We start from the raw sequence: 26,186 nt of genomic DNA, 5'->3' as shown, positions 1-26,186 counted from the left end.
GTTTGGTAGGCAAAATCTTTTAAACAAATATATATATGCATACATAAATATATATATGAGTTTTGTGTTTACTATAATCTTTTTATGCAAATATTATGCAAGTCTAAATCATGTAAAATATTTGCATGAATATAATTACACGTAATAGTTTGATGATCATCCCATGAGAAAACCGAAAAAACTAATAGGGAATTAAAATGAATGTTTAAAATAAAATGTAAATTAGCTAGATCTTTTGCAAATGAATGCATTTCTATGACCCATTTATAGCAAAATTGTATTTTATTTTTAATTAAATAGAAAAAAAGATTTTTAATATAAATATCAATATACAAAAAAAAAAAAAAAATTTATAAGAATATAGATTTTAATGAATTTTACATTTTATCCATTAAAAACAACCTTAAAAAGAAATGCTGAATTAATAGAGGCTTAGAAAACACATGTATTGTCTTTTAAAGTAAAAAGTTTATAAATTACACCTTCCACTCTATAAAGAAGACCCATGTGTATTTTTTTATAACTTGTTACATAAAAGCTTAGTATAATAATGGGTATATTATTACTTAGATTTCTTAAATTCTGAGTCCAACATTTTACAATTTCAGGAGATGGAATCAGAATTATAGTTGAGCATTTGGCTTACCTGTTTCAAGGCCTAGTTGATAATAGGTATTGTGTTTTGACATTAAATAACCCAAGAGGGTTTTTTATATATATATATATATATATATATATATATATATATATATATATATAAATAAATATATATATATATCGTATTCAGAGAAACCGCATAAAATACTCATTATGTTTGAGGATATTCAACAGATAAAAATCCACGGATATACTCTGGTGGATGTGAAGCCAATTTAGGATCACACCTCCTCCTGATGAAACGATCAGCAAAAATGTCCCTGCGTATCAGTGAACAGTGATAAAATAAAGACTAAGACTATTAGACATTCATGGTTTTAAACTTGGTGGACAAGTCAGATATAAACTGAAGTTTATTTGTGTCAAATATGGTTGAATTGCAAAAAGGATTCTGAATTTTATTACCGGCTCCATAGATAAGGAGAGGCTCAACAGCATAGAAGAAATTAGAATATGACTAATTAGGAAGCCACATTTGGTCAACAGAAAATCATTACATGCTGGAATATGTTAAGTAGCTTTTAAAAATTGACTTTCAAACCAACCTATCTCTGTCAGGTCTTCATTTATCCCTCTTTCTCTTAAATCCATTCTTATCACTTTCTCCCATATTTTTCTTAACCTTTCTTTGCCAACTGACCTTACTACTTCAATATTTCTATATCTATGAACACAAAAACTCTTATTCATTCTTTCAATGTGACCAAACCAACAAACTCTCCTGTAATGCATGCATTTCCCTATACTGTCAAAATTTAATCTTCCTCTGAGATCATCATTATATAAAAGGGAAAATGTGTGTTTCGTGTCTGCCAAAAACTTTCGACACACATGACAAGCACTGACAAAATATGTATCATTTGAAAGGTCAGTCTCTTGGATGACAAATATACAAAAATTGGCCAAAATGATTAACTGGGCTGTTTTTACAAGGAGGGGTCTCCTTCTTTTCCTTTTTTTTTTTTTTCTCCTTCTTTTCCTCCTTCGTGTTACAGGCTCAAGCCTGCTTGCCACTTTTTTTTTTCCACACCTCTCTCCACCTGGGCTACTTACTGCATCTAATTTTTTTTTAACGCCTGCTCAATATCCTTACTACACCACCTCTCCACACCCAGACAACATCGGGTACCCCTGCTAGTCAAATCTAAAACTCTTTAACACTCCCATTACACATCCATTGTATCATTCTCATATCATTTTTTCCCATGCAACACGTCCTCAACCATCACTACCCAAGTTACGCTTCCATACGTCATCATGCTGCATACATATGTTTGATACTCTTCCCTTTACTCAACAGATTTAAATAAAAGAAATATTTGTGTTTTTGTTTCATTTGAATCGATGTCTGATTTTTTTTCTCCTTTGTTTCATTTCAGAATATGTCATCAAGCTGGAACCACAGTGGCGAGAGTAATGCAAGTAATCCAGCAACAAATAACTCCGACAATGTATCTGAGGATATGTCCAATGATGCAGAGGGCGTTTGGAGTCCAGACATTGAGCAGAGTTTCCAGGAAGCTCTGGCTATTTATCCACCATGTGGACGTAGAAAAATTATTTTGTCAGACGAGGGCAAAATGTATGGTGAGTTAATGACATTTTTTTCTTTCATGCATTATCTTTCAGCTTTAAAATAAGAATTGAAGCCAGTCGTGTGCTTATATGGTTTCCATACATTTATTTTAAGGAAAACATCTCTAATTTGATAAGCACATTTATAACTCTTGGTACTGCTCTGGTTTTGATGTTTGTGGCCCTCTTTCATTCAAGAATAATCTAGGGGGATTATTTTGATAGACGTCTTTAAGATTACTCCACAAATAAAAAAAATCCAGGAGTTTATGGTCTGGGGAGTATGAAGCTCATTCAGGATCACACCTTCTACTAATGAGATGATCACCAAAATAAGTCTGCATATCAATGAATGGCAATAGAAAAGACTGTTGGACATTCATGACTGAAACTTTGTGGACAAGTCAGTTTACTGGTGTTAAAAGTCCTGTATCCTATTTTTTAACTTTAACAAAAGTTAAAAAGCTGCGATGGTAGGAGTGGTGCCATTAAAACGCAACCTTTTATGCTCCAGAATTTATTTTTCTACATAGTCACCACCATTCTCTATGCATGTTTGCCAGCGATTGGTTGGTGGCTGTGCATCAGCATCCGGAGTGCAGTTTTCACTCCCGTTTCTGTTGCCACACTTAAATTGATGAACCCATCATCCAACTGTGCTGACACCAACTGCATCAGCTTTGTAAACATTTAATGGGGGCGCTAGTAAATGTTGCGGACCAATTTTTTCTGCATTGGCCCAGCTGTTTTGGAGTGAATAGGAAATAAACTTCAAACCTACTTATTCTTACCATAATGTGAATAATTCACACATGCGCAGTCATGAAACAGTTGTCAAACAGATAAAAATTCAATAGCACACAGAGTACCAGTTTTTCAATTTTGACCATTTTTTTCCGAATGAAAACTGATTAAAAAGTTTTCCACATGTCTGAATACCCTATATGCCAAATTTCAAGTCTGTAGATAAAGAATTTGTCAAGTATATGGGTTGAGAAGTGTCCTCTCTCTCACACACACACACAATTCTCACTTTTGTAGATATACAAGCAGGCCGCCCGGCGTTGCCCAGTCATAAAATACTCATAAATATAATATTTTAATTAAAGCAAAATTCTTATTTACTATAAACAGAAATACCATAGGTATTAAACACAACGTTAAATTCCTTAAAAAAATGAAATAAAAAATAACCAACGGAAAGAAATTGAGGCCTGTACATGCAAGGATTATGTTTTTCTAAACAGTTCACTTCTTGTAAGAAAAAAAAAAAAAAACTAGCTGAGATCGAAACCGAAGCTTAAAGACAATGAGTCAAGTACAATAACCATTAGGCTAGCTTGACATGATCTTTAAAAAGTGTTTTCAAATCTATTTATTCTTAACATAAGGAATCTGTCATATGAACCATTTACACTTGTGCACATTCATGAAACAGTTGATAAACAGATAAAAATCCAATGACCCCTATGTATCAATTTTTCAATTTTGACCCCTTAGCAGCCCTTTTTTCTGGATGGAAACCAATTAAGTTTTCCACATACCTATATATATTTCAAGTCTTTGAATCAAAAATTCATTGGGTATATAGGTTGAGAAGTGTCCTCACACACACATTCTCACTTTTATAGATATACTAGCATGGGTACCCGGCGTTGCCTGGGCTGACATGAAGTTCCATTTGAAACACGCCTGCTATACTAATCATTTTCATCATGGGTAACGTGGATACCCCCACAACAATTTCAAAAATAAAAGAACGAATAAAAATATGTAAATGTAATCGCCCCCCAAAAAGAAGTATATGATACCCTCTCCACCAGATATTTCGGCAGAAGGGATTAAACCTAAAAAAAATAACGTTTATAAACATTAATGCGTGCGTTTATTTTTTATTTTGATAAATGTGTAATTTAGCGGCGTAAATTATTTGCCAGACAAAAAAATATAAAATCTATTTATTTTTATATAAAACACATTGTTAGACCCAAAGGCCGAAATAAAACCAGAAAAAAATTTCATTTTTATTATTATTTTTATCATTTATATTTATTATTCGAGGCCGCTATATTGCTTTTAAAATTTGACCTTTCTAAGGTTTGGCAGATTGGCCTTTTTAAGCTTTTTTATGAACTATGTTTTTGGCTGCCATATTTTTTTTTGTAATAAAAGAGTGTAAAAAAGGCCAAATTTGGCCTTAAAAAAGCCAATCTGTCAAACCTAAAAAGGCCAAATTTTAAACGTAATAAAAAAAAAAAACATAAAAATTAATTTTTTGTTTTATTTCAGCCTTTGGGTTTAATGTTTTATATAAAAATAAAAAGTTGTATAATTTTGAAACTATAATTGTTTTATATCTTGGAAACTACTCATTTCTTAGAATTTGAAGCATTATTTTCATTTTCAGCACCCTCGAAAACCTTTAATAGTGGTAATTTTAAAGGCTTTTTTGAGGATGGAAAGATACTGCACCTATATCACCTATATCAATGTTTCAATCATAGTCATTTGTTTTCCTAGTTTTACATATGAATTACAAAATATGTGATTTTTCCCCAAAACCTCTGGCCTTGATGGAAGAGAGACCAAAACTTGCTTCTATGGTTTCAAATGACCTGAAAGAACAAGGGGGAGACTTGATTCCAAATATTTCTCATATGTTATATCTCCCCTCTTTGGTTTTCATACATAAAGTAAATTTCACAGTGTCTAATGATTATTTAATACTGGAGATATTCATAATCGTACCCTATTTCCAAAAGAGGGGAGATATAACATATGAGAAATATTTGGAATCAAGTCTTCCCTTGCTATTTCAGATCATTTGAAACCATAGCAAGTTTTAGTCTCCCCTCCATCAAAGCCAGAGGTTGGGGGGGGGGGGAGAACTGACCACCCAAAGAGTGATCCCACATTATTTGGTGTTAGTCACTAAGCAGATAGCCAAATCAAAAGTAAAAAATGAAGATTTTTCTTTTTAATATCAAATCTATGCTTTATTTGTTAACTGGATTAGTGAAATGGGTTTATTTGTATTTTTACTTAAACTAGTCTTTTCATCTTAATTGGATAATACATAGACGTACAAATATACATATGTGTATATAAATGTATCCTCGTATGCGCATATGTCAATACTTCGTATAGTAAATTAACAAACCAAATCAGAAATGAAGCATACATAAATGGGCAGTCTTTGGGTGGGAGTAGTGCGTGAATTAAGTGGCTTTAAAGGAAGCAGTTGAACCAGATGATGATAGGATTAGTGCCTACCAAAAAGATTTAATAGGGAAGAAAAGGGGCTGGTCTTGTCTTTTCTGTGGCATTCTAGATAAATTTTATTTCATCTTATTTTATTTTCTGACTACTAGGTTCACTTGGAGTCCTGGAAAAACATGAAAATGTTAAAACATTGATCGATCCACAAAAGATTCCTTACAATTTTATATAATTTTCTTTAATATAAAAGGAAAATGTGTGTTTGTATGTCTGCCAAAAATTTTCAACACATGCGATAGATCCTCATGAGATTGGTATCATTTTGAAGCTCCCCGTCTCGGACGACAAATATCGAAAAATTGACAAAAAACATTAATTCCTTCACCCTCAACTCGCTCATCTTTTACAAGAAGTCGCTTTTTGTTGATATTTTCGCAAGTCATCATCTCTATTGGATTGATTATGCATCATTTCGCTCTTGACTTCCAGTTTCACATTGGACGCATCGGCTAAGATGTTACATTTATTTATTTATTTTATTTATTTATTTTTTTCCTCCTTGTTAGGGCTTCAAGCCTGCCTACTGCCACTTTTTTTCTTTTTTTTTTTCTTTTTTTTTAACACCTCTCTCCACCTTGGCTGCTTACTGTTGTTTTGATTCTCCCACACCCCCATTACTACCACTGTTTTTTTTGGGGGAGGGGGTCCTTACTACACCACAACACACTTGGATAATGCCAGGTACCCTTCCTAGTATTTATATAAAAGCTATACACACATATTGAGCATTTTTGAAGAAATGTTTTTAGTTAATGTTAACAATATACTTGAACTTAAGACATTTTTTTTTTTAAAAAGATTTCAAAAATTTAATTTTTTATTTATATTAAGATTAAAATAATAATTCAATGTCGATATGAAAATAAGAATATGGGGTTAAAATTTAAATAACGGACAAAATAAATCAGTGTTATGTTAAAGTTTGGGTGATGGATTTACATTCCACATATTGCATTGGGGTTAGTTTTAATTTTCTTTTACACTATCGCATTTGTAATTTTAATAAATATTCAATTAATATTGATTTTTGTTTTAAATAATCAATGAAAATTATAAAATTCAAAATTACGTCAAGCCATTAAGATAATTTTTTTTTTTTTTTTTATGAATTTAATTACAAGGGAGATAATTACGGTTAGATTTACATCAGTTCCATTATGATAAATTTTATGTAATTTGAAATACGTATAAAGATAATGTTTTTCTTTTTTTTTTTTAATCTTTTTTTTTCGTCTGATGGAGATTATTATGTTTAGAAATGTTTTGTACTTGGTGTCTATGTTCAAGTCCTGTTGATGCCAATATTTTTTTATACTACTTGTAAGTAGATGAAAAAAAGCAAATATTAATGTTAATAATTGTTTCATTTTAATATTATTAGATCGTTGGATTTTACAAATTATTGGAGTTTGGACTCCAGTGGTATGATCTTTTTTTTTTCTAATCAGCTGCAATTGCAATATTTATTATATTACCACATTTTCTACTATGTAAGGTGTCTGAGTCTTATGATGAAATTGTTTGCACAGGAGTTTGAGGTGTGTCAGGTAAACTTGTGTTGTCGCTGACATAGTATTAAACTACTTTATATACCCTTGAGCAAGGTGTTTATCCCTATTTCATCCCAAAATTCCAACCCTATCAACTACTCCAGCTTCTCCCTCTGTGGGGCGGGGGCATAAATCTTCTTGTGGTGAAAGTTCCAATTTAGGAATTCTATGCAGTATTATTTAGAAAATATTACTTGTTAAATTTTTGCAAGGTTTTTCAGTTTTCTTTGTAAATTTAACATGAAATGGTGTTCCTATTTTATTTTTTAAGTCTTTCGCAAAGATAAAAAGAAACCTTAAACTCTTCTTTTCAGAATTTAGAAAAGACTTATTTTGTAAAACTTCGATATGAAGTTGAATTGGAATTTATTTACAAGTTAATTTCATTATTGCAATTATATTTTAATAATATATGATTTATAAAAATGAAAAAAAAACATCTTGTAAAAGTTTTTTTTTGTTTTGTTTTGTTCACATTAAAATTTTAAATATAACTTTGCTACACAATAACAAGTAAATGAGAATTATTATCTCCAAGAGGTGACAAAAAAAGGTTAATGTTTAAATAATTTTTGTCTATTAAACAAATCTGTCTTTGTTCTAAATTTACTTTTAAATCCCCTGTGTCTAATATTTGTGTCTGGATTTTTAAGATCTGTTTCCATCGTCATCATATAGGGAATGACATAACTCCTGGAACCATTAATATTGTTTGATTCCGATGACAAGGAAAAATCCAGAACAACTGAAACTAATGTTCGAATGAGTAGAGAAGATTGATGTTATTTCAAAATGTTTCTTCTAGAGTAGCTGCACAACCAAGGCTTGAGAGTCTAGTCTACTCTACTATTTAATCCATAGCTGGAAGGAGGATGTATGGATCCATACCTTTCTCAAGGATATTAGTGAAAGTGATGCAGTAGTCTCAGCAAGATGTAGATGCTCATAACTAACCTGATAGGCAGCAAAATCTCATGCCTTCATCATAGAGATCCCAGAATGCCAAAGAGTTTTCTACTCTAATAGTTTCTTCCCTCGGGCTGCTAGACTTTGGAATTACCTCCCTGTGTACTGTGAACAAAGATTTTGATGCTCAACACCCTGCTTAGTGTCTCTGAAGGCATGTTCTAAATTACAGTAGCCCCTTACAATGTGCCATGTTTGGATTGAATATGAGTGGGGGAGGCAGGGTCCAGAATGATTGGAAACCATGCAGGATAAGCAGATCAGACTTGTGTTATTTCAGTTTTCCTTCTATTGAGAGTCTGTCTTGTTATTTAATTGATACTTAAAGAAATATGTTGACTTATACCTTTTGCAAGGGTATTAGTGAAAGTACTACCGTAACTATAATAGAACTCGTATTAAAAGACTAAAAGAATGTTTAACAATCGTCATTATTGAATTATTGCCGTATGCAATTATCATTTTAAAAATATTAATCAAATTTATAACATCAAAATGGTCAAATGAAAGAATAAGGATAAAAAACACTGAGAATCAACTAATCAGCAAGGTTTCCGTTATTATTATTATTATTATTATTATTATTATTATTATTATTATTATTATTATTGAGATTGTTTCGAAAGCAGTTTTGCTTGACAGTTTTTAAGTGAAACGTGGGACAGAAGGACATTGTTGCACAATGCAGAAACAGTCATTCAAAATAAACAATTTTAGATTTGTGTCATAATTATAAATATTTGTGTGTGTATGTATAAGTGTAATTGCCGATTTATTAATTTTTGACCCAAATAAGAAGTACTGTAAAAGTAATAATTACTTATGTAGTGTCCATGTCGTTAAATGTTAATTGCAATTGTCTATTCAATGTTTCCTCAATTCTTTCTAAGCAGGTAACTTTTACTTTCTGTTTTAAGTGCCCTTGAACTAATACAAGTTTCTGTCTTTCTCCTTCAAAACCTCTTCAACTCTTGAAGTTACTTTTTGTAATTTCTGCTTATGGTCTGGATTTTTTTATTTTTTTATTTTCCTAACTATAATGGAATCGACACATTTTTGTAAGTCAGGTTGTCCTGAAATAAAACAAACAACAAATGACATTTTATCTGCTTTATAATGATTAAAACAGATTCTTCACTTCGAATTTGCTTCCTGTTGTTTTGGAGTTCTCTTTGCCACTTTGCCACTAGACTTAAGCAATGATGGCAATATTTAGAACTCTGAACAAGGAATTTTTCAGAAATTTGTAGGTTAAAATCTTCTATTGAATGACACCCCCTCCCCTTAAAAATATTCTACTTTTTTAGTGATTACTTGTGAACGCTCAGAAACTCAGAAGAAAAAAAAAACAATTATTTTAGAATGGTGTAGTTTTTTATTTTTTGTATATAACTTTAATGTAAAATATTCTATTTCCGGACCATTCTAACTTTTTAAGGCAGTTAACCAAAATTTCAAGGACCATATGACTATGTAATTAATTAAAAATAATAGATCCTTGCTACTTGAAGATAATCAACCCACACGAGTTATCTCCCATAACAAAAACAAAAATGGTTACTTGCCTTAAAATGTTGGAATGGCCTGAAAACGGGATTTTTTAAAAATTATACGCAAAACTGATCCCTTACTAAATCCCCACTGATCCTAAAATAATTATTTGTTAGACTTTTAGTTTTTTTTTCCCACCAAGTTTTTCAAGATGTTCATATGTAATTGCCTTTATTAAAAAAAAAACAAAAAAAAACAAAAAGTTGGATCTTTTGGGGGGGGGGGGGTTGGAAGCAGAAACGATCTACAATGGTAGAAAAATTGTTATTCTCAACAAGGCCAGGCATAATATAATCACATTATACGTAAGTACACATTCAGACTCAAGATTATATATACATCCTGTTAGCATAAGAGATAATAAAACACAATACAAACAAGTGTCAATAACAATTATTTGCAAAAGATATTTGATATGGTAGCAATATTTGTTCTTTGAGAATCAGCAAAATTGGCCACCGTTTATCTCAAGTGACAGAAAATTCAGAAAAATTGATTTAAAAAAAAATTAATAAATAGAATACAAAACATGTGTGAAGGTTATTGCTAAAATTGACAGTGAACTATTTTATGAATTACTAGCAAGGCTACCAGATGTTGTCCATTGCCATAGAAAACTAAATAGCAGTTAAATAATGTGTTTAACATCTTAATATTAAAATTTCTATCTCTTTCTCCCTCTCTCTGTCTCTTTTTCCCTCTTCCTCATTTTTCCATCCTTTTCCTTAATCCTTTCATTATCTTCTGCCCAGCCCATTCCTCTCTTTTATTTTAATGTGCGGAAAAATAATAATAATAATCTAATTCATGTACTGATGCAATCTATTTTAAATGTAATACTGTGATTTCATATTTATTACTCCTGGACAATGTTGGATAAAACAAAACACAAGACATTCTTGATTCCAGGTAATTCCATTTCATAATCTTCTGTTTGTTAGCACAAATTATTCAGTTCAAAAAGACTTTAAAAAACGATTTGAGACAATTAAAATGGCATAACATAGCTATGTAAACAACATTTTAATTCATACAAAAAGCAGTCCCAATAACTAAATCTGTTGTCACGCAAGGGATTCATGAAGACCTGATTCTTGCATACAACATCATAAACAGGAATTTAAATATATCTCAAGAGTTTTTCCATCTCTGCACTAAATCAGTCTCTGCAGGCACTTGAAAAAGATGTACCGTCATTTATTTAATCTGGAAAAAAAAAAAAAAAAAAAAGCAACATTCTGTCAGAAAACGTATGAAAGATGATTATCATGTCCAGGTATGAAGTGCCTTTAACAAACATTCTCCTGCAGGTTTCTTATGTACATGACTTGTTGCACTTTGCCCCTTGTTTTTTTTGTTTGTTTTTTTTTATTCAAAATAAATTTGATAATTATATCACTATAAAATTAATGTCAACTAAAGAAACACAACTTCCTCTTCATTTATTTTCTTTTTTATAACATGAAAAACTAAATATTTTATTAAAATTATGTATGATGATGGATAATATTTTTGTGTATTGGGATGAAGGTGGAAGCTTTCGAATTTTCCCAAGAAAACTTTAGAAAGTGGTTGTCTGTTGAGGTCAGAAAGTTAGATTTGAAAAGTATGTGAACGCAGAAGTACAAAGTACATGCAAAGTGATATCATAGACAAAGTTAGGAAAGATTTTGTAAGTTAAAAATCAACTGGGAATGGTTTAAACTGGGTAACTAAAACAAACCGAGGGTGTCTGTACCTCCTCCCCTTTCTCCTCTTCTACTGACCTATACATCATGTAAAACTAGCAACTAAGAAAAGACAATTTGTTAGAATTATCCATCTATGTTAATTTATTAAAATTAAAAGCGCCAACAAGTTCCAAGCAAGATAGTCATCATCATCATCATGGTCAACAAAAAAGGTGAAATAACAAAGCAGAGCCACGAGATGGTCACAATGATATACAACAATGTCATTCACCTTTGCCAAAAAACAAATTTACAGAGGTATCGCTATATCATCTGCATAGATGTAATTCTTGTATTTTACTAAAATCATATAATACATAAAAACCATCTTTGCTTTAGCATGTTTCACAAGCTGGCATGCATTGGACAGCTTTTAGAAATTGACTTCCAAACTGACCTATCTCTGACAAGGTCTTTATTTATCCGTCTTTCTCTCAAATTCATTCTTATCACTTTCTCCCATGTTTTGTTTGGCCTTCCTTTGCCACCTCAGTTTTTCTACATCTACTAACCCAAGAATTCCGTCCATTCTTTAAACGTGAACAAAATCTCCTGTGCTGCACACATCTCCCTATCCTGTCAAAATTTAATCTTTCTCTGAGGTCATCAGATCTAAGTCTGTCTTTAAGATTCACATTACACCATCCATTATATCATTCTCATCTCTCTCCTTCCTAAAAATACAGTAGATGATCTGAGTAGCTTTTAAATATTAACGACAAAACAGTTGCACCTTTTGGATGAACCTTCTTGGAGCAAATTATTACAAGTGAGAATAAAACACATGCCTTTGCCATCCCCCTCTCACACACACACACCTATGTCTGTAATGGTAGAAGTTTTTGGAATTTCCCTCCATGAAAAGAACATATTTCATAAAGAAAATCTTGGAAGTTGCTGGTAATGGTATTATTGGCAGGAAATTAAATTAATACACAAACGAGGTGAGAGATTTCTTGTAGTTGGGAAGAAGAAGAATAAAGTTTCTTTTAAGATTTTTAACAATCAAAAAGTATCATTTTATCAAATATGGTTATTTGATTCCAATAAGATTTTTTTTTTTTTTCAACATTGTAACATGAGCGGTCATATTAAATTTTTTAAATGATAAATGATCATGTAATCATTGTGTGCCTTGCTCACATGCGGCATAACAACTCATCAAATGTGTGTGAGGATTGACAAATTTCGTAAAGCATAAAGGGTTTTAAAGGATGCAGTGTCTCAACAGGCAACACCTGATTTAGGCAATTTGTTCCATGCTTCAGTAATCCTAAAGGAAACTGATCATTTCCTATTTATTTGCCTCCTCACAGGGATAGGATTAGACCTACGGTCGGTTTTTAAAGTGAAGAAATTCCAGCTCTGCAAAAAGGGCATTCTGGATTGGGAGAAAAATTTAAATTGCCTCAGTGTAGAAGGATACTGTTTCACTGACCGTGAATAGAACAGATGAAATATAGTATCAGGTAGCTCACGTTGATCTTAAACAAAAGACTAAACTACTTTGTTTTTTTTTGTTTGTTTTTTTTTTTGTTTTTGTTTTTGTTTTGTTTTTTTCAGCATATCAACTTTTTCCAGTCATTTTAGTAAAAAGTTTATGTATCAAGTTTTTAATATCTTCAAATATTTGTTAATGGTTTTCGTTTTCAATAGTCATTCATATTAATTTATGTAGGTGTTAAGTTAAATATATTTTATTTATAATTGACAGCTCTATCTGAAAGAATATTGCGCTTTTTGTTGGCTCCAGATCTACTCTTAATTTGGTTTTGTTTTGATTGAGAGATTATTTTTCTTCTTATATGTAAAGGCTTCCTTTCAATCTCAAGAGACAATGGACAACTATAAGGGTGGCATGTGTGAAGAGTCTTTAGTAAAGCATGGGTGTCATTTTGGAGTTTTTCTTATAGATTAGTTGCTCAACCAAAACTTGAAAGTCTAGTCTACCTTGTTTAATGCATGGCTGGAGGGTATTATTAAAAATGATGCACAACACCAAACAGTTCTAATTCTGTATGGTGAACTTACAGTCTATGCCTGTTACTATTACGACACACTATTTTCACAATGTATTGCATATAAAGTTATGTATTTATTTTTATTATTAGATATTATGTGCATAAAAAGTATACTTAAGGAGATGCATGTTTCTAGCTTTAAGCCGTCATCAGCATCGGTTAGGAGTGAATTCATGACACCAGCATCTGCAGTCTGGTATTGTACAAATGAGCCACGATAAATCATCACTTGAATGCATGATTTTTTTTATCGCTTTTAAATTAAAAATTTGTTGTTGGCGTTTTTTAGTGATAGGGACAGAGTGAAAAAGATATATATATATATATATATATATATATATATATATATATAGTTACATATATTTATATATTTTATCTACAGTATTCACTCCAAAAGTAAACTAATCATTATTTTGTAATATAGCTACAAGCCTCATAGGCTGGGTAATGTGAGCTAAATTTACTTTAATTTAGTTTTATGCCAAGGGGGCAATGAGGTAGTGGAAACCCATCATGAAAATTTAGATAAAACCTGATTTTTGTGAAATTTTACAGTAGATATTAAGCATCTATTAATATAATATTTCCCAAATTTCAATTTCTTTGAGGTATTTTAAAGAGTTTTAATATGGATACAATGTGTTCGAAACCTAGTAGGTGATGCCCTTTTATCTTCCTTGCAACTTCTTCCCCCACTGTAGAAACTTTGCTAGCCTGTCTCTGCTCCATCATTATTTTCATGGCAAATGCTCGACTGAACTCCAATCTATGCCCCCCCATGCCAAACTTTCACAAAAAAGACCACTCGACTAGCTACAACCACTCACTCTCTATCTGTGCCTTAATCTAAATGTAGATTCTATGAACAAAGCTTCTTTCTCATAACTGCCCGTCTGTGGAACACTGTTCTGTTGGCCTGCTACCCAGTTGAATACAATATGGTAGCCTTCAAATCCAATGTAAACAAGTTCTTGTTGAGCTGTCCCCATAATGAAATTCTACCCAATTTTCACCATTAACGATTACTACACTGCCATCTTACATTCATTAACCCTTATCCTCAAGCGTCTTTCAGGCCTTGATAAATGGTGACTTCCAAGTAAAGAAAAAAACTCCTATATTTCAGATTTGCATAAAATTTCATCCAGTCATTCGATACAATTAAGCAAAATTCCCTAAATTGAAATTTCTTAAGACCACCCCTAATTCATATAGAATCCAAATTGCATAATAGACATTGATCAAAAGTGGAATAAATAAAGTTTAGTAGCAATGTTATATTTCTTAATCTTCGTATGGGACATAAAAGTGGTGCAAAACTAATATATATATTCATTGATAAATCTTGACCAACGCGTTCATTTGAAAAGACCCTATTGTGTTAAAATAAATTTATGAGATTGGACTAAATTTTTGGTTGTTTTTTTTTGTCTGTTTCTTTTTTGTTTCTTGTAATTATTTTTGTCCTATGTGTTGAGCTCTCCCGCTTAAAATTTCTTACAGAAATTGTTCTGTAAGAAATCTTAAATAACAATTACTTTCTATAAGCAGTATCGCATGAAGAGGTTTCTAATTATTTGTAATTGGTTGGCTGAAACATGCTCTTGAATGTGTAGCGATATATAAATACTAATGCAAAACAAATAAAAAGTATATCTTGCCCTACTTCGGTATTGAGCACTCTTGTAGGAATCTTAAAAAATCATTAGTTGCTTCACTTCTGGAAAATATTAACCTGGAATAATTGTTATATATATATATATATATATATATATATATATATATATATATATATATATATAAAAGATTAATTTGATCTCTGTATGATTAGTGTTTGTTTATATTAGCAAACACACACATGGAGATGAATAAACTACACTTTGGTTAGTGATTCAGTAGGTGTATCAGAACTTTTGTAGGAATATTTTACACCTCTAACACGAAACTGCGAATAAAATATAAAAAAAAACTCGTAATTTCTCTTTTAAAAGTGGGTTTATTTTCTTTATGGATTATACTTCCAAAATAAACTATTAAAGTTGTATAAAAAGTAATAGAAATATTTTTTTTATTTTTTAAAAAACAGTAATGAAATTAATTGAATTTTACAAGTTCAGTATTTTTCAATTTTTAAACTTTAAAAATCTATCAAAATTTTTCTATTGATTCTATTTTTACGATATTTTCAGGGTCAATGTGAAATTTTATGCTCTTTCCAATAAACCGAATATAATATTTTAGACAAACGTTTTTTTTTTTTTTTTAATTCACGCCCCCCCCCCATTTGAAATGTCTATTAAAAAGTAAATAATTAATTTGTGCCAAAGTTTTATATATCACAAATTGAAGATAAAAGATCAATAAATAATATATTCTAATTTAAAACAAAAAAAAAGAACAGTTTTTTGGAAATTTATCTGTAAAGTCTGAAGTTTAAAACCCTTTTTTTTTTCTTTTTTTTTTAAACTACGTTGTTTGGATTTTTTTTTTTTTTTTTTTAATGAAACCTTGGTCCTTGCTCCTTTTAATTGAAAAAAAAATTAGGGGTTGAATTACATTTTTCGATTAGTTATAAGCTTGGAAAGACAGGGGGTCGAATTATTTAATATTTTTCACGTAGTTTGACACACCTAGTGATTCAGTTGAGGTAACTCCACCCTGCTTTTTCTTTTTTTTTTTTCTTCCAGCAACCCTAACTCTCTTAACCCTTGTTCTGATTACTTTCAAAGTTTGTTCAGCTGCATTGTCCACCTCTGCCGTTTAGATGGGGGAGGAGGGTGTCTAAATCCTGATGTGCGGGGAGGAGGGGGTCTGCAAACAAAACAAAAGCCAAAATAGAGATAAAAAAAAAAGAAAAGAAAAACAAGGATAAAAAAAAAAGAGATCCTATCTACATTGGCCCAGTATGTCCCAACACCTATAAACACACTATCTCCATGGTGTGGAGAGGGGAAAAAAAGGATACATTTGTTGTCCTGACTGAAAGGCAAGGATGAAGAGAAAGATGCTGAGTGTTTATGGAATGAGAGACATGTTGGCTGCCTATTTGGACATATTTTGAATGGCAAGAAATTCTAACATGTCTTTTTTTTTTTAAAGTTTCGCTTTCTTATGGACTTGTTTAATTTCTCTTTTATTTTACTTCAGTCCAAGTTTTCAAAAAATCAAGGGCCTCTATCCTACAGATTAACACCTGATCTCTATATGAGATACATGAATATTCGAATATTCAAAGTTCTCCTTTACATCTCAAACACTGGGTTAGTGAAGAAGTTAAGAATATTAATTTTCATCTCCCCAATTGATTAGTTAAATATATTATAGTAAATCTTTTTTGTGGTCTCTTGATTTTACTGGATTCCAGGACAAGAATTCATCTAGTCTTGTGGAGTATCTAGCTTTTAGTGCTGTTATTTTGAGGCAGCATCACTTAAAGGCACCATTCCTTGTAAAAGTCAGTGTATTAATCATACCGAGATCTTATTTGGGCCACAAATACTATGTGAATTTTGAATATTTAGTTAGGGTTTACTTATAGGGAAAAGTATCCTCATGTCAGCTTGTCCTGACAAACCCTTGTACAGAGATATCTTACATACTTAAGGATAGTGTCAACACTGATTTTTTTTTTCTTCTTCAATACTATCAATTAAAAATTAATTTTTCAGTTTATTTAAAAAGAAGTTGTCTGTACAATTTTTAAAGGGGAGTTTATGTAACTTTTAATTAAAATTGCTTCTCCTCCCCCATTTGATTTTTCATGCAGACTAAGAATTGAGCGTTAGAAACCATTTTGTGTGTGTGTGTGTGTGTGTGTGTGTGTGTGTGTGTGTGTGTGTGTGAAAACTGCTTCACTCTACATGAATTTGCACATGTGCAAAAGTAATAGAAATATGTCAAGTTGAAATGAATATTTTACATTTCAGTTTGCCGAGATATTTCTGTACGCATTATTCATCCATCCAAACAAAGATTTTACTTGTTATAAACTATTATTCTTGGTCTATGATTACTATTTCCTGTTAATTTCAGACTTATGTGACCAATAGTTTAAGAATTTATTGGTTAAATATTTACACATACATAGATCTATAGTTTTATTTATATATACTAGCTGTAAGTATCCAACGTTGTTATGGAGTTTTTTTTATCCTTTATTTGTATAAAAAATTTTTTTTTTTTTCTTTTTTTTTTAAATAAAATTTTGAACATTAAATTTAATTATTATGGTATCGTTTAATCATTAAATTATTAATAGAACCAAATTGGTGTAAAATAGTAATTAATTTGGGGATGGAAATGTTTTTTATCTGTTATAAAATTATTGGATGTAAAACATTCAATCTTTTAATATATGAGAAATTTTAAATTAGAAATAATTTTGTATTAAAATATTCCAAATTCTATTGACATATTGAAGGCTTACAAAGTAATTCTTTCTTTTTCTTTGCACTTATTAAAAGATTAAAATGGTTAACTTGCTTACAAGGAGACCATGCATTCTGGTGGATTTATTTTTGTCATTTTTTTAGTTTGTTTTAGGGTAATGTCTAAAGGTTGTGGTCAGAAGAATGCGAGAAAAATTCAGTATAGGCATTAAAAATAGTTTTATGTTGTTTTTGTTTAATAGTATTAATTTATAGTATTATTAATAATAAATATTAATAATCATTTTGAGTGAAAATCTGAGTTGCGTTTTAAGATAAACATGACGTCAGGTCCAATTTGGTGGCCATTTTTTTTTAATTATTATTCAGCTTATTCACATAATGTTGACACATTTCAAGCACGCTTTTCTCATCTTTTAATAATATTCAACAAAAACAATATATTTGATATCTATGCAAAATTGTTCGCATTTTTCTTTGATCACAACCTTTAGTGCTTTTACACCATTTGATATATATATATATATATATTGTAAATAAAAGAATGCAAGTTACATAGAATACACAAGAAGTGGTCACACAATTCGGTGCTAGCATACGAAAGAGGCCCCAAATTTCTGGCCTCAGGAAATGTAGGTCACATGATATTAAATGACCAGTGTAACGTCAAACGACATAACATTGAATTAGTAAATCAGAATTAACATGGATAAAACCAGGATGATTTAAATTTGATGAATGCATAGCGACTTGAATACTTTTTTAAGGAAATCCATTAAAACAAAAAAAAAAATTTTTCTTTTTTTTTCCTCTCCTTTATCAAGCCATGGTCATAAAATCGTTAGCAATAGACAGAGGCTACTAAACTAATTATGGAATGCATAAAACTTAGAAACCTCACGATAATTAGCCAATACAGAACTCCGAAGATGTGATAGTGATACAATACATGTTCATTCACACAATTCTGAGCCGGCACGTTCAGGACTGCAGAATGCAATGCAAAAAGAGATCGCCAGTACATCTCTAAGCAAACACCAGTGTGATTATGCAAAGATTCTAATGTGAATGTATATCGTCGAAGGTTTGGTCTATTCAGACACAACACAGGGTGGTATTTATTGCGGTGAGGCAAGAACCATGAAATAATCTGTAGGCAACAGAAGCAACTGTTACTTTCTGGCTAGTAGACAGCAGATCTAATCCAAACAGATCATATACCCCAGAGGGAACAAGGTCGCGGCAGGGAATATGTAGTATATATGATGGCATGACGCTATAGAACCAGAGAACACTTTGCCAACTTCGGCGAACACTAGGGACCCGTATTCCAAATAAACGTTTTTTAAGACTTTTTTAAACCTTTTTTGTTTTTGTTTTTTTTTTGTTTGTTTGTTTTTTTTTTGTTTTTTTTTTTGTTTTTTTTTTACACTTTTGTATTAGTTTAATTCTGTTCGATTAATAAAATCACAACAAAAGATAAAAGTAACCAATAAAAAAAAGAATTTTTGTTTCTAAAAAGATCTTTTTTTTTTTTTTTTTTAATAGATCTTTTAGTGGGGGGGGTATATGTCAGTTGATGTTACACCGGTCATCGAATATCACGTGACCTAAATTTTCTGAAGCCAGAAAGAGGCTAGAAATTTGGAAGCTCTTTTCGTACACTAGCACCCACAATTTTATTAACATAGAGACTTTTTTTTTTTTTTTTTTTTTTTTATTTTAACCAGAATATCATTCTGTTAGTCTTTCTTAGCCGTCATTACAAAAACATGTCTGTACTGGTAAGCCAAAAGATGTCCAGCTGTTTATTAAAGACTAAGTGTGAAGCATTAAGACAAGCAGGGGAGTGGAGGGTAAACTGTAAGACTGAATAAGTGTTTACAAAGAAAAGAGGAAGTATTGACAAGAAAAAAAGGGGGGGCAGTAAGAAAGGCCAGTCTTTAAAATAGTGAATGTTTTAACCAAAGATTTTGACAGTGAAAATCCCTTAATGGCAAGTACAGTCATGGCAGTTTAAACTGCTTTTATAGTTTTTCTCCGATTTGATTGATAGCTGTCTTTTAAAGGGTCATAACCTTTTCCTACAAAAACATTTGGGAAAACAAAAACAAAAAATCTTCTATTATAATGATATTGTGTATCTTTATTATGTATTTATATTATTTGTGGAGTTGAATTCATAGATTAAGCCACTTCACTGCTTTAATTGTTAAAGTCCATGAAAATTGGCCAATTCAGATAAAAAAAAAAAAAGTTTTTAATAAGCATGGGTGTGAATTTTCTGCATTTTTGCAGAATTTCGTGTGTTTTTTATATATCCAGAAAAAGCGAATTTCCAATTCAATCGCTAGAGTTTAAATATATATATATATTTCTGTGGAAATATTTCCTTATAATATATACCAATCCTTATTTAAGAAACATAATGTAATTACAGAGCATATAATGAATGAATGGCAAAAGTCTATATTCCAAAGTTCAAGATGTTAACCATCTTACAATTTATTCTTTTAATTCAGTTGACATGTACAATTGTTGACAGTATCTGTTTTGTAGCACAAAATCAATCAATTATTATATCAATCAGTGAATCTATTTTGTCCTCAACTCATCAGAAGAAATAGCAACAATCAAGCCATCAAAAGGAGATAAAGTGTGTTTTGACATGATTAAAAATCTGAAAATTGGAAGAGAAGCTGTAAATACCTTATATGTTTACATTACGCCATTTTGAATATAAGTTATTTACGGTTTCTCTTCCAATTGTGTATAAGAAACAGATTTTACATTTTAGGAAAAACAAATGAGTAAGTTTTTTTTATTTATTATAAAGATTTTCATACTGACGACTCTTGAACAGGGAAAAGAAAACTATTATTTATAGAACAATTTTATTCTAAACACTCTCACGCTAACTGTTAATTTTATTACTTGACCTCATATTGCAAATTTTATTTTATTTCATTTTTTTGCTTTTTCTTTCAAGACAAATATAGTCAACATGAAAATATTTAAAATTATTTTTTTCTAAATAAACTTCCAACCAGTAATATATCACCATATGGACAATGCCGACTGAATACCGCTAATTTTTTTGCATTTTCTCCCCAAATGAGGCACGCTGTCACTTGATGTAGGAGACACAATTGCAGAGATACTATGTAGGGAGTTGAGCAGTAAGATGTCTGTTTACATTACACTTGAACTTTTGCATGTTAAAGTAGAAGGCTTTCTGGCATCTAGGGATCTCTACTCTGTAGGGGTGAGATTTTTCTGCTTGTCGGGTTTTGTCACGAATATTTACGTCGAGGGGGTACAAGGGCTTGTAGTTCAATGGAGCATCTTAGATTAAAATACTTGTAAAACAAGCAGAGACGCAACATTTCGTAGATGGGAGAGAGGCTGAAACCTAGCTGACATTTCCAGACCTATTAGATTTCAGTAAGAATAAAAATGAATTGATTTAAAATAACTTACTTTAAATTAGTTATATACTATAAAGTCACCGCTCATCAAGGTGCAAAGATTAAAGGTTAATGTGTGTTAGTTGCAAAAAATCATTATTTAAGAGGACAGCTCAACAAGAACTTGTTTATGGGCGACTTGAAAACGCTCATGTTATAATCAGCTGGGAAACAATCCCACGGTATTATGTTTCACAGACGAACCGTTCTAGAGAAAATAAAAACTTTGCTTATGGAATATTCGTTTAGTTTTAGACAGATAGAGAGTAAATGAAATTGTTGATAGTGGTGGTTGCTAGGCGAGTGTTTGCTGTGAATGTTTTACAGAGGAGGGATCATGATTAGTTTTATTTTCTTGAAAATTTCAGATTTTACCTATTAACGAAACGAAGATTTTGATAAACAAAGGATATCACTTTCATCATCACGGTTGTAGCAATTTATTGGAAATATCGGTTGAATCCGTTTTGTATAAGCAGCGGAGAGTTTTGGTGATGGTAGGGGTGCTTTCTTTTTAACGCCTAGGATGATCGGATAAAAACGGAGAAAGTGTGAAGATAAAAATTTCAAATGAATTTCCAATGCAAGAAATCGTTGCAATTATTAGAATTTTAGTCAGAGGCGGGGAGGCGTGTCTTTTTTGACGGTCCTGTTTTAGATTAAGTTAGCGTTTTCCCAGTGGGATTTCCTTCAGGGCAGATTCAATGAGTTACACTGAAAGGAAGAAGTCATCATAGAAAAGAAGAGAAACTCCTTAAAGAATTTCAAGGCAATTCAATAATTCAAATTCCTTCCTAATTTAGAAGTTACAGAAAAAAGTAAAGAAAAAATTGATAATTGATATTTTTTTAAGTTCTACTTTTCACTCAATTTTTGTTATTCATTTATTTATTTATTTTTTACCTTACTAAAAATAAATATTACCATTAATGTCTAGCAAGTTTTCAACAACTAAATACTAAGATGGTTTTTATTTAAATCTATTCATTGCTTAAATGGACAATGGCATCTTGATAATGCAATATTTGAAAATAAGAAAAAAAATGTAGTCATTTTTTCAATCTTAAAAAAATTAATAAATTGATTTTTTTTTTTTTTTTTTTTTTTTTTTTTTAGAATAGAATTTTGAAATTTAAATGTAATCATTATCACCTCGTTTGGTCATTAAATTATTAGTTTAACTTTCGTTTTATTACAATTTATAATGTTGTATAAGTTTTCTTGTTTATAGCAGTCCATCATGTTTACAATATCAGCAGGCAGATTGAATTAAAATTTATGTGCCGAATGCAGACAAGGAGGGAAAACTGGCTATGTGATTTCAGTCCGTGTTAGTGAAGAGGAGAGCATTGTTATTTTTTCATAAAAAGATTAAGAAACCGACATGCATCTTGGTAGATATTTTTTTATGTAGGATTCTTAAAATTTTGTTTTTATTTTACGCTGTTGCAGTTTTTGTATTTCAATAAATATTTGCTTAATAAAAAAAATAAAAATGGTCCCCGTAAGTGCACAGTGAACAAGGCATTAAAATTTTTTTTTTAAGTTCAGCATTTGTGCCCCCCCCCCCCATTTAGCCCCAAAAGTCCCCAGGGGATGTCAAATCCTGGTGAAAATGAACAAATGATGCAGTTTTAGGCTTTAACATATCTAAACTGGAGTTCTGCACCATGCAAAAAAAAAAAAAGAAATGATTAAGTCCATAATTTACCCCTCCCCTCCTCCATTTAGCCCCAAAAGTCCCAAAGGCTTTAACATGTTTAAATTCAGCACCATGAAGACATACACAGAAAATTTTGTAAATGGTAAAATAGTCCCAAAAATGGAGTGTTTTTATTAGCCTTAAAAGAGCCCCTGGGGCACAACCAAGAGTTATTGCGAAGTATAGACAAACAAAATTATATAGAAATCAGTTAGTTACAACTTTTCAGAAAGTTTTATAAAAATTCAAGGCATCAATTTTTTTTAATAAACACAGTCATTTTAACTTGAAAGGCACCTCTAGGGGGGGGGGGGAACCAGAGTTTTCCCAGAAAATCCATTCTCTTACTTTTTTTACTCGTATCATGTTTAATGTTTGTGCAAAATTTCAAAAAATTCCAAGGTGTAGTTATTGAGAAAAGTGTACACAGACGAACGGACAAGGGTGAATTTACAGGTCCACCCTCCTTTTGTCGGGGGACCAAAAATAATAATTTAAGGTGTAGTTATTATATTATGTTAATGCAAGAGAAACACACACACACACACACACACACACACACGAAGTTAGCTCATGATTTTATTGATATAGAGATGTTATTTATAGCATTTTGAGTTTAAAGGAGACATGAATTTTCTTTTTTTTTTTTTTAATAAATGGAATCTAATGAATTCATTTTTTGTTGTATATGTACAGTATTTTGTTAGCTCACTAAAGTTAAGTGACGCTGAACCTGGTCAATACTAGATGGGTGATCATTTGAGAATACCAGGTGCTGCATACGAAAGGACTACAACACCTCCTTGCAAGAAATTAGGTTGACATCTTCCTTGTTTGGGACATAAATGCAATTGCAAAGTTAATAATCCCTGGAAACATCTATTTTGGAGAAAGCCAACTCAACACACCTACGGTGAATGTCACACCAGAATATACTCATTTAATCCCGAAATATTTTATATCAATTGTATGAACAACTCTGAAACGTTTATCGAAAAGCAGATCTTAGATGTGTACATCTGTTCATTTGCTATGTCCAAATCGTTGGGGTGTTGAGTTAAAAACAAGGTCGTCACACGTACTTTTCTTATAGTAAAGAAAGGGATATAATTCAACATACTGGATTGAGTTGCATCACCAATCACATCACAATTACATTGTTGGCTAATTTCATCAGCCATAATTATGATCGTCTTTTAGGCATAAAGAGAGAATCAATTTATTAAGCGCATTGCTTCTTAGATTACAAGTTTTTTGTTCTTTTTTTTTTTTTTTACATGTGCATTCTCTTTGTTGCTTCTTCCAAGACAGACCAAATTTTGTCCCAGAATTCTTTCGCCTTCACATATGATGTCGTCTTCCCACTCCCTGTATCCATCACATCATCAGTGCCATCCCTCTCCTTCTCCTCCTCCTCCTCCTCCTCCCCCCTCTCTCTCTCTCTGATTTGATGTGGCTCTTAGCTTATTATTCATAATTCCAAGAATTAAAAAAAAATATAGAGATATTTATACGATTTTAAAAAGACAAAATAAAAGTAAAAAGACATCTGGGCAATGCGTGGTAAGTACAGCTAGTTTTAATATAATGTATATTTAGTTAAACCAAAACCCTAACAACATTACTAATATAAATGTTGTAAGCAAAAAGAATAAGCTGTTTGCATTCTCTGTAATTTTCTTTTAAATGCTATTGCTTGTATCTGAAACAGCATGTGTTTAGTTTGACTCCTTTCTTGTTTCAGGTTGAAATTATTTCATAGACTTTCAGTTGTTTGAATGTGTAAGCTTTGTCATCTAATCACTGTACTTATGTAAAGTAATGAGTGTCCTTTTAATCCACTTTCTATTAATAGTGATAATATAATAGCTTATAAGTAATACTAGGCTGCCTTCTTTGAGTATAAAGTGAGGTATATTCTATACCAAATGGAGAAGTAATTTTATATATATATATATATATATATATATATATATATATATATATATATATATATATATATATATAAATTAAAGAGTCCATCAGGACAACAGAAGGGCACCTCGTGAACATAAGAGGCGAAAGGAAAGACCAAGAATGGGATGGAGGGACAACCTGATACAGGGTCCCTCATGGTAGCAAATAGCTCGGGACAGTGTTAGATGGCTAAAGTCCAGGAAGGGTTTCATTGAGTGATAAAACCTTTGTTGATTGATTAATTGATCGATATATATATACCATCAGACTGCAAAGTATCCCCCACATCTTTTATACATAATGTTCAGTTTCCTGTTCAAACTTTTCGTTTTTTAATTATTTTATTTTTGTTTTTAATTATATATTTCTATTTCCAATTTAAGTATGTTAAGAGGCGTTTGCTTTATATTTTTATTAAATAAGCTTTGGACATTTTGGTCATTAAAGTATGAATATGTTAGTTGCTGAAGTAAAATGACTTATATTTAGGGAAAGACAGATAAAGCAAGCTTCATTTCACTATTACCTTACAATATTAATAATAAACTCGTTTTGAACAGCTGTGTTGCAAAGATAACTTTTTAGGCAAAGAAACAAAGGCGAAATCTGTTCATTCAAGATGAGTTGATGAACAATCAATCAAATTACTTTGCTTATTCTACATATGTCTTCTTTTTTTTCTTTTTTGTCTGCAACATTTTCACTGACTCATTGTTCTGATCAAGATATAATGATGGCTAACCTCCATCTTCCAAGCACAAATTTATAAAATACAAACAAAAAAACTGCCTACCATTATCTAGCTCTTAGTATTTTTATTTTAATATATAACTTACATCAGATATCTATAATCTAAATCCATTGTAATTTTTAAAGTGATAATTTTTTTTAAGTTATCTCCCTTGAAAATTAAATTAATGTAATATTTTAGGAAAGGTTTGGTAATTTATCTTTGTTTTTTATTGAATCATTTTAATTGTTATTATTGAGAAAGCTATTGCTATATATATATATATATATATATATATATATATATATATATATATATATATATTTTTGTAAAATATGCTTATTTTTTTCTAATTATATTTCACCCATCGTGTATACCAGTCCATTTTTTTAGAAGTTCAATGTTTATTAAATATAACAGAGCGCATATAAAAGAATAACAGTATAGATACATTCCAAGTTCCAAATATTTTTTTCTTACCAAACAGTTCTTTCAGCATATCAAAACTTTGGTACTTTTTTTTTTTTTTACAGATCCTTTATTAGGCAGAAACAGTTAATTATTATTATATCAGTATCAAATTTTTTGTGCATATATTCCTCAGAAAAATAGAC

General features: G+C 30.9%; 1 protein-coding gene across 22 annotated transcripts in view; it reads left to right on the top strand.

Annotated features, from left to right (window-relative positions):
• Positions 1-26,186, top strand: part of LOC145239782 (transcriptional enhancer factor TEF-1-like) — a 258,906-nt gene that overhangs the window by 122,084 nt on the left and 110,636 nt on the right. For all 22 annotated transcript variants that reach the window (XM_080103264.1, XM_080103266.1, XM_080103260.1 and 19 more), the window contains one exon: positions 2,037-2,244. In XM_080103264.1, the coding sequence (XP_079959390.1) occupies positions 2,037-2,244 (208 nt within the window). The remainder of the gene's footprint in view (positions 1-2,036; positions 2,245-26,186) is intronic.

Source organism: Euprymna scolopes, chromosome 19, assembly GCF_053919585.1.
Source record: "Euprymna scolopes isolate OS-2025 chromosome 19, ASM5391958v1, whole genome shotgun sequence".
NCBI lineage: Eukaryota > Metazoa > Mollusca > Cephalopoda > Sepiida > Sepiolidae > Euprymna > Euprymna scolopes.
Note: the sequence above shows the minus strand (reverse complement) of the source record. Positions and strands in the feature narration are given on the sequence as shown.